Here is a 10,432-nt window from a genome sequence, read left to right on the forward strand (position 1 = left end):
CTGTCACTGGCTGCACAGGACGGATAGCGTCCTGTGCAGCCCGGATCACTGGGGGGACAGGTAGGAGAGGGAGGGGGAGGGAATGTCGCCGCGGAGGGGGGCTTTGAGGTGCCCCCCCCGCAACTAGCCTGCACGCAGGAGCGATCAGACCCCCCCTGCACATCATCCCCATAGGGGGGAAAAAAGGGGGGCAATCTGATCTCTCTGCCTGCTACCTGATCTGTGCTGGGGGCTGCAGAGCCCACCCAGCACAGATCACAACAAACAGCGCTGGTCCTTAAGGGGGGGTAAAGGGTGGGTCCTCAAGTTGTTAAAGAGAACCCGAGGTGTGTTTGAAGGATGTGATCTGAGAACAGAGGCTGGATCTGCCTATACAGCCCAGCCTCTGTTGGTATTCCAAACCCCCCTTATGTCCCCCTGCACTCTGAAATCAGACATAGATCACAGCCGTGCTGTGAGGCTGTGTTTACATCTGTAGTGTCAGTCTCGGCTGCTCCCCCGCCTCCTGCATAGCTCCGGTCCCTGCCCCCGTCCCTTCCCTCCAATCAGCAGGGAGGGAAGGGATGCAGGCGGGGACTGGAGTTCTGCAGGAGGTGGGGAGAGCAGCAGACTGACACTATAGAGATAAACACAGCCAGCTCTGACACGCTGTGTGTCGACAGCACAGCTGTGTTTTATGAGGGATTGCAGAGTGCAGGGGGACCTTGGGAGGGTTTGGAATACCAACAGAGGCTGGGCTTAGGGTGGCCACTTGCAGAACCCCAAAAAGGAGGACATCACACCCTGAAAAGGAGGACATCGTACTGAGCGTGCCAAAAGTGGGTGTGGTCAAGCATAATGTGGGCGTGGTCATGGGTGGGGCCAAATATACATGACCTTAGCAGTGGTGTAAATTGTCTGCCGGGGAAGTTTGAGCTCTGCCGTAGTGTAGCCCCCAAAAATAGATGTAATCTGACAGCATTTCACCAAAAATATGCGTAATCTGGTAGAAGTTCCTCCAAAATACAAATAATATGGCAGTGGTTCCCCCAAAATAGACAATGTGGCAGCAGCAGTTCCCCCCAACATACACATAATCTGGAACCAGTTCCCCAAAATACGCAAAACCTGGCAGCGGATCACCCAAAATACACATAACACCCAAAATACATATAATCTGGCAGCAGTGGTCCTCCAAACATACACAATCTGGCAGCAGTTCCCAAAATACGTGTAATCTGGCAGCAGCCGTTCCCCTAACATACATAATATGGCAGCGGTTCCCCATAAATACAGATAATCTGACAGCAGTTACCCCAAAATAGGTACCCCCAGCATAGGTAGCCAGGTCTATAGGTGTCCCCAGTATAAGTAGTCATGAGTATAGTTGTCCCCAGAATAGGTAGCCAGGTGTATAATGTCCCCAGAGTAGTTAGCCAGGTCTATAGATGTCCCCAGTATATGTAGCCAGGTCTTTAGGTTCCCCCAAAATAGTTAGGCAGGTCTATAGGTGTCTCCAGTACAGATAGCCAGGTGTATAGTGTCCCCAGTATATATAGCCAGGTCTATAGGTGTCCCAAGTATATGTAGCCAGGTCTATAGGTGTCCCCAGAATAGTTAGCCAGGTGTCCCCCGGCAGGAGGGGCGAGCTCAGTGAAGGGAGAGGGGTAGGTACAGCAGTGTGAAAGGGAGGACATCTCCCCCCCCCTTTCCTTACCTTTGGGCTCCCCCTTCCTCGCTCTCCCCTCTAGAACTAAAGTTTTGGGGTGGCTTGCAGCGGGTGGGACTTACCTGCCTCCTTCCACGGCGAAGCAGTAGTGATGTCCGGTTCATGAGTCATTTGAGCCTGTTCTTTCCTGTGATCCAACTCATCCACTGAACCGAATCAGTTCAGTGGATGAGACAGGAAATGCAGCTGCAGTTCCTGTCTCATCCACTGAACTGATTCGGCTCAGTGGATGAGTCGGATCATTACACTCACAGGAAAGAACAGGCTCAAATAACTCATGAACCGGACGTCACTACGCAACGCTTGGAGCGAGGCAGAGGTAAGTCCCACCCGCTGCCAGTCATCCCAAAACTTTAGTTCTAGAGGGGAGAGCAAGGAAGGGGGAGCCCAAAGGTGAGGGAAAGGGGGGATGTCCCCCCTTTCCCACTGTGCCCATAGTTCCCTCTTCTCTGCGCTCTCTCCCTCCACACAGCCCAAAAAGGAGGACATCTGGCTGTCCTTCTTTGCCTTGCGCCGGACGGAGGACAAGCAGTCCAAAAACCGGACTGTCCGGCCTAAATCCGGACGGATGGCCACCCTAGCTGGGCTGTATAGGCAGATCCAGCCTCACTATGCAGATCACATTCTTCAAACCCACCTCGGGTTCTCTTTAAGTCTAGTGTGTGCTCGGCCTTTATTGGCTGGGGGAGTATTGTTAGCATTATACTCACACTGGATTCTTATTGTCTGGAGAGTTTCCGACTCTGACTTCTGCTCCCTTCAGCCTCTCCAGACAACAGTCCGATCTTGCCGTGATGACTACAACGTCCACATTGTACTTCTGCTTCAGGTCCACCTTCCACCACGGCTCGTAGTCATACTGGGTGTGAGTACAGAAGCCTTTAAACCAGTTGGACTCTTTGTTGCCATCAATACCTTTATTAGCATAAGCTATTATTGTTCCTAGTTGGTAGTCAGAACTCTGGGAGGCGTCGCCATTTCTGGCTAGGTTTGCAGCTGCAGAGAAACATATAATAAGCACAAGATGTAAAGTATGTAATGTAGGCATATAGTAGCAAATATATCGGCGCCAAGGGACAATGGAACCGCCGCTGAGAAGAACAATGTCCAAAAGTTCAGAAGTCAAGCATACATCAAAGGTCAGCGCAGGTTTAGAAAGTCATTATATGTAGGGAATGGTAAATTCTTCACCACAATATATCAAATGCTCAGAGGTAGGTATCCGCCAAACATCAAAACTAGAAAAGGCTTACCAGCTCCCAACAACCCACATTATAAGGTTGTAAAATGGCTCAGGTCACAGATAACGTCCAGGGAACATCGGACGTCGTGCAGATCCAGTGGACATCCGTATGGAGGTAAAGTTTCAGGAATTTACATAGGAAAACAAAAACGGCAATATCTAAGCGTAACCCGTTTATTTAGATAAAATCTCTTTAAAAGGCAGTAGATATAAAAACAATAACTCACATACGGGGCCCATAAACAGGGAACCCCGGAAGATTAGCGCGCATGTAATGGTCAATCGTGGATCAATAGACAATGGTGCCGCCTGTTACCTTCCCGACTGGTTTCGCAGTCTTGCGTCATCTGGACGTTATCTGTGACCTGAGCCATTTCACAACCTTATAATGTGGGTTGTTGGGAGCTGGTAAGCCTTTTCTAGTTTTGATTTTTGGTGGATACCTTCCTCTGAGCATTTGATATATTGTGGTGAAGAATTTACCATTCCCTACATACAATGACTTTCTAAACCTGCGCTGACCTTTGATGTATGTAATGTAGGCATGAGAAATACACACAGGCTATGCTGACAATGTAAGCCTGACGCACACATCCCATTTTGATTGGCTAATGATACAAAATATGCGTCACTGAACCTGTTAAACTCCCTGCTATGCAGCAATGCGTGCCCCGAGTTATGCCAACGTATCCCACTTCCCCACATGCGCCAATGTGAGCGTACCATTACAATATAACTGCATGGCGTTAGCTGGGTGATCTTATTGTGTGACGTAATAATGCACTGCAATGCCCCACTGTGAACACTGAAGAATCTGGAAGAAATAATGAGGAAAGCTGGGCTATATAATGCTAATGGGATTATGTTCTCTGATTCAGCCTCTTTCAGAATGTTGGGGGCATCTGGCAACATGATTGTCGGGAAAAGAAAAGGTGAGGGTTACCATCAGTCCTGTCTCATGTCAACAATAATGCATCTGGAGACCATTCATGTGTGGGGAGGGCAGTGTCTATGCTAAAGTACACCCAGGGCAAGGGTTCAAAAATTGTGCCCTCCCCATTGACCTGCGAACCCATGCTACGCCCCCAGTACAGGTAGTCAGGTATAGGTGTTCCCAGTATAGGTAGCCAGGCATAGGTGTCCCCAGTATAGGTAGTCAGGTATAGGTGTCCCCAGTATAGGTAGCCAGGCATAGGTGTCCCCAGTATAGGTAGCCAGGTATAGTTGAAGCCAGTATAGGCAGCTAGGTAAAGGTTCCTTCAGTACAGGTAGCTAGGTATAGGTGCCTTTAATAAAGGTAGCTTGGTATAGGTGCAGCCAGTATAGGTTAGCTAGGTATAGATTAGTGTTGGGCGAACATCTAGATGTTCGGGCCGAACAGGCCGAACATGGCCGCGATGTTCGGGTGTTCGAGCCGAACTCCGAACATAATGGAAGTCAATGGGGACCTGAACTTTCGTGCTTTGTAAAGCTTCCTTACATGCTACATACCCCAAATTTGCAGGGTATGTGCACCTTGGGAGTGGGTACAAGAGGAAAAAATTTTTAGCAAAAAGAGCTTATAGTTTTTGAGAAAATCGATTTTAAAGTTTCAAAGGGAAAACTGTCTTTTAAATGCGGGAAATGTCTGTTTTCTTTGCACAGGTAACATGCTTTTTGTCGGCATGCAGTCATAAATGTAATACAGATAAGAGGTTCCAGGAAAAGGGACCGGTAACGCTAACCCAGCAGCAGCACACGTGATGGAACAGGAGGAGGGCGGCGCAGGAGGAGAAGGCCACGCTTTGAGACACAACAACCCAGGCCTTGCATGAGGACAAGAAGCGTGCGGATAGCAATTTGCATTTTGTCGCCATGCAGTCATAAATGTAATACAGATGAGAGGTTCAATAAACAATAAACAGTAATTGGTGTTGTCCAGAATGCGCACAATGCGTGGGTCGCGTTCAATGCAGTCCTAGGCCGAAGAGGTCATAGCCTAGTGTCACAAAAACCTGTTTATTTGGGCAATTTCAATGGTGGCAAGTCTGACGTACATAAATCGCAGCAATGGCCGTTAGCAACATCTGAATCTCACGAAATGTCTCATGCAGGTAGAAGACATATTGCTAGACTTGGGCTCCAAAGATGGGTTACCTACATCTCTGCAAACCAGAGTTACAGGGCTCCAAAATTGGTAAAATCCCCCATAGGCTTTCATTGCCTCCCTATTTCACTTTCCAAAATCTCACATCTTTTCAAAGGGCAATTGCTCAGCAGTGGCAAATTTTCTAGCATTGTAGGGACCCTTAGGGGGAACATGACTGGTGAGTTTTGGGCCCCTAGGCCGAAGAGGTCATAGCCTAGGGTCACAAAAACCTGTTTATTTGGGCAATTTCAATGGTGGCGAGTCTGACGTACATAAATCACAGCAATGGCCGTTAGCAACGTCTGAATCTCACGAAATGTCTCATGCAGGTAGAAGACATATTGTTAGACTTGGATTACAAAGATGGGGTCCCTACATCTCTGCAAACCAGAGTTACAGGGGTGCAAAATTGGTAAAATCCCCCATAGGCTTTCATTGCCTCCCTATTTCACTTTCCAAAATCTCACATCTTTTCAAAGGGCAATTGCTCAGCAGTGGCAAATTTTCTAGCATTGTAGGGACCCTTAGGGGGAACATGACTGGTGAGTTTTGGGCCCCTAGGCCGAAGAGGTCATAGCCTAGGGTCACAAAAACCTGTTTATTTGGGCTATTTCAATGGTGGCGAGTCTGACGTACATAAATCGCAGCAATGGCCGTTAGCAACGTCTGAATCTCACGAAATGTCTCATGCAGGTAGAAGACATATTGTTAGACTTGGATTCCAAAGATGGGGTCTCTACATCTCTGCAAACCAGAGTTACAGGGCTCCAAAATTGGTAAAATCATTGGGCCTACTATTTACCGTTCCAAAATCTCACACCATTTCAAAGGGCAATGGCTCAGCAGTGGCACAACTCACCAGTCATGATCCCCCTAAGAGTCCCTACAATGCTTGAAAATTTGGTACTGCTGAGCCATTGCCCTTTGAAAAGATGTGAGATTTTGGAAAGTGAAATAGGGAGGCAAGGAAAGCCTATGGGGGATTTTACCAATTTTGCACCCCTGTAACTCTGGTTTGCAGAGATGTAGGGACCCCATCTTTGGAATCCAAGTCTAACAATATGTCTTCTACCTGCATTAGACATTTCGTGAAATTCAGACGTTGCTAACGGCCATGGCTGAGATTTATGTACGTCAGCATAACTACCATTGAAATTGCCCAAATAAACAGGTTTTTGTGACCCTAGGCTATGACCTCTTTGGCCTAGGGGCCCGAAACTCACCAGTCATGTTCCCCCTAAGGGTCCCTACATTGCTAGAAAATTTGCCACTGCTGAGCAATTGCCCTTTGAAAAGATGTGAGATTTTGGAAAGTGAAATAGGGAGGCAATGAAAGCCTATGGGGGATTTTACCAATTTTGCACCCCTGTAACTCTGGTTTGCAGAGATGTAGGGACTAGTGTTGGGCGAACAGTGTTCGCCACTGTTCGGGTTCTGCTCGCCCTGTTCGGGTGATGTTCGAGTTCGGCCGAACACCTGGTGGTGTTCGGCCAAACTGTTCGGGGTTCGCCCGAACTGTTGAATGCATGGCCGAACATGGCCGAACAGGGCCCCTGTTCGGCCGAACAGGGCCCTGTTCGGCCGAATACTGCCCCCCTATGGGGTCGCAGGCATAAGGGGGGAGCATGCCCCGGTCGCGGGGGGGGTCGGAAATTCCCCCCACCCCCTCCGCTAGCGCTCCCCCCTCTGCCCGCTTCCCCATAAAAAAAGTTATAGTACCTGGTGCCTGGTGGCTGGCAGTGGAGTGAGGAGGAGGAGGAGGAGGAGTCCGAGTAGCAGAGTGGCGTTGAGGCCGGGCAGCGGGCGGTTCGGGCGGTTCAGCGCTAGTACCTTGTGGTACTTCCGCCCTTTCTCTGACCTCACGTCCTCTGCGTGATGACGCATACGAGGGTACGCGTGATGCGTACCCTCGTATGCAGAGGACGTGAGGTCAGAGAAAGGGCGGAAGTACCACAAGGGTACTAGCGCTGAACCGCCCGCTGCCCGGCCTCAACGCCACTCTGCTACTCGGACTCCTCCTCCTCCTCCTCACTCCACTGCCAGCCACCAGGCACCAGGTACTATAACTTTTTTTATGGGGAAGCGGGCAGAGGGGGGAGCGCTAGCGGAGGGGGTGGGGGGAATTTCTGACCCCCCCCGCGACCGGGGCATGCTCCCCCCTTATGGCTGCGACCCCATAGGGCCCCCATGTTCGGGGGTCCCATTGACTTCCATTGAGTTCGGCGTTCGGGCCGAACATGCCGAACATCTGGACCATGTTCGGCCTGTTCGGCCCGAACCTGAACATCCAGGTGTTCGCCCAACACTAGTAGGGACCCCATCTTTGGAATCCAAATCTAACAATATGTCTTCTACCTGCATGAGACATTTCGTGAAATTCAGACGTTGCTAACGGTCATGGCTGAGATTTATGTACGTCAGCATAACTACCATTGAAATTGCCCAAATAAACAGGTTTTTGTGACCCTAGGCTATGACCTCTTTGGCCTAGGGGCCCGAAACTCACCAGTCATGTTCCCCCTAAGGGTCCCTACAATGCTAGAAAATTTGCCACTGCTGAGCAATTGCCCTTTGAAAAGATGTGAGATTTTGGAACTGTAAATAGGAGGCCCAATGAAAGCCTATGGGGGATTTTACCAAATTTGGAGCCCTGTAACTCTGGTTTGCAGAGATGTAGGGAACCCATCTTTGGAGCCCAAGTCTAACAATATGTCTTCTACCTGCATGAGACATTTCGTGAGATTCAGACGTTGCTAACGGCCATTGCTGCGATTTATGTACGTCAGACTCGCCACCATTGAAATTGCCCAATAAACAGGTTTTGTGACCCTAGGCTATGACCTCTTCGGCCTAGGACTGCATTGAACGCGACCCACGCATTGTGCGCATTTTGGACAACACCAATTACTGTTTATTGTTTATTGAACCTCTCATCTGTATTACATTTATGACTGCATGGCGACAAAATGCAAATTGCTATCCGCACGCTTCTTGTCCTCATGCAAGGCCTGGGTTGTTGTGTCTCAAAGCGTGGCCTTCTCCTCCTGCGCCGCCCTCTACCCTGTAAATTTGGGGTATGTAGCATGTAAGGAGGCTTTACAAAGCACGAAAGTTCGGGTCCCCATTGACTTCCATTATGTTCGGAGTTCGGCTCGAACACCCGAACATCGCGACCATGTTCGGCCCGAACCCGAACATCTAGATGTTCGCCCAACACTACACGTGACCCGTTCGGCCAATCACATTGCTAGCCGAACGTTCGGGGAACGTTCGGCCATGCGCTCTTAGTTCGGCCATATGGCCGAACAGTTTGGCCGAACACCATCAGGTGTGTGGCCGAACTCGAACATCACCCGAACAGGGTGATGTTCTGCAGAACCCGAACAGTGGCGAACACTGTTCGCCCAACACTAGTATAGTGCCTTCAGTAAGGTAGCTAGATATAGGTGCCTTCAGTATAGGTAGCTAGGTATAAGTGCCTTCAGTAAGGTAGCTAGATATAGGTGTATTCAGTATAAATTAGCTAGGTATAGGTGCCTTCAGTATAGGTAACTAGGTATAGGTGCCTTCAGTATAGATAGCTAGGTATAGGTGCCTTTAGTATAGATATCAAGGTATTGGTGCCTTCAGTATAGGTAGATAGATATAGGTGTATAGGTATAGTTGCGGCCAGCGTAGGTAGCTAGGTATAGGTGCCTTCAGTAAAGGTAGCTAGGAATAGGTGCCTTCAGTATAAATTAGCTAGGTATAGTTGCGGCCAGTATAGATAGCTAGGTATAGGTGCCTTCAGTAAATGTAGCTAGGTATAGATGCCTTCAGTATGGGTAGCCAGGCATAGGTGCCTTTAGTATAGATAGCTAGGTATAGGTGCCTTCAGTAAAGGTAGCTAGGTATAGGTGCCTTCAGTAAAGGTAGCTAGGTATAGGTGCATTCAGTATAGATAGCAAGGTATATGTGCCTTCAGTAAAGGTAGCCAGGTATAGGTGCCTTCAGTATAGATAGCAAGGTATAGGTGCCTTCAGTAAAGGTAGCCAGGTATAGGTGCCTTCAGTATAGGTAGCTAGGTATAGGTGCATTCAGTATAGATAGCATGGTATATGTGCCTTCAGAAACGGTAGCTAGGTATAGGTGGCTTCAGTATGGGTAGATAGGTATAGGTGCATTCAGTATAGATAGCAAGGTATATGTGTCTTCAGTAAAGGCAGCTAGGTATAGGTGCCTTCAGTATAGGTAGTGATTTATATGTGCATTATGTATAGGTAGCTAGGTATAGTTGCAGCCAGTATAGGTAGCTAGGTATAGGTGCCTTCAGTAAAGGTAGCTAGGTATAGGTGTCTTCAGTAAAGGTGCCTTCAGTATAGGTAGCTAGGTATAGTTGCAGGCTGTATAGGTTGCCAGGGATAGGTGCCTTCAGTATAGGTAGCTAGGTATAGGTGCCCCCCTGTCATGATATTGGGGTGCTGATGATGTTAAGGATAATACAGGAACATATTTATTTCATTTTTCTGGCTGTATCACATGGGTATGTCAGCCAGTCTGGCTTAGAAGGTATTGGCAGCTAGCTTCATGGACTGTTAATGTGATTGTGTGTGTGGGTCAATAGACTGACATTAGCATACAATTCCTCTGGACAGCCAGGTAATTAGGTTCCCTTTTGTCTGCCACCCTGCAAATGTGAGGCATTGCTTTGATCTTTTGTATTAATGTAGATGGCTGCCTGTTGGTCAAAACAATATCCGACTAAGTGAGTCTGCCAAGTTCAAAGTGGACAGGAATGTTTGACATTTACATATGACAGGCCTGCTGGAATGTTGAGGAAGCCTTAATCAATTGTCACGTGGCGTGGGGAAAGTCCTTTTTGGTGATCTGAAAACGGAGACAGGAAAGCTTTGAAGTTGCATATCACAGGAAAGGATATGACACACGTTATGTAGGAAATTGGATCATTCCTGGATATGGACATGTGAGTGGCCTCAGGCCATCCAGCAGACTATATAACCCCAGCCCGGGACAGTCACAAATCGTAGTTCCAGGAGATAGCAACAACGCTAGAACTTCCCCGGCTACTGGCCGGAACCGCGTTCTCCCGCAAACAACGTTTAGACCTTCAAGTTGGTAACGTTTTGATCCCCATTTTATTTTTATGCAAATATCCTTGTGTGTATCTTTGTAACTTTTATCCTTGTAATTTTTACTTGTTTTTTTGTAAATCTTTTGAATATTATTTTCTGCATTGTTCCACTTTTTTCCTGGAATATTAAATCGTTATTTAATAAGCTTGACTTCTGCTGTACTAAACTAACACTCATAGCCTAGAAGAGACTGAAGTGTAACTGTGTATAAGTCCATGCCT

The 10,432-nt window shown here is 48.1% G+C and overlaps 1 protein-coding gene across 1 annotated transcript in view; it reads right to left on the bottom strand.

Moving 5' to 3' along the window:
* The window catches only part of LOC137519275 (fucolectin-like), a 52,607-nt gene that overhangs the window by 22,739 nt on the left and 19,436 nt on the right, over nt 1–10,432 (bottom strand). The window contains exon 3 of the mRNA XM_068238185.1: nt 2,419–2,704. Coding sequence (XP_068094286.1) covers nt 2,419–2,704 — 286 coding nt within the window. The remainder of the gene's footprint in view (nt 1–2,418; nt 2,705–10,432) is intronic.

The sequence above is a fragment of the Hyperolius riggenbachi genome, chromosome 5, assembly GCF_040937935.1.
Source record: "Hyperolius riggenbachi isolate aHypRig1 chromosome 5, aHypRig1.pri, whole genome shotgun sequence".
NCBI lineage: Eukaryota > Metazoa > Chordata > Amphibia > Anura > Hyperoliidae > Hyperolius > Hyperolius riggenbachi.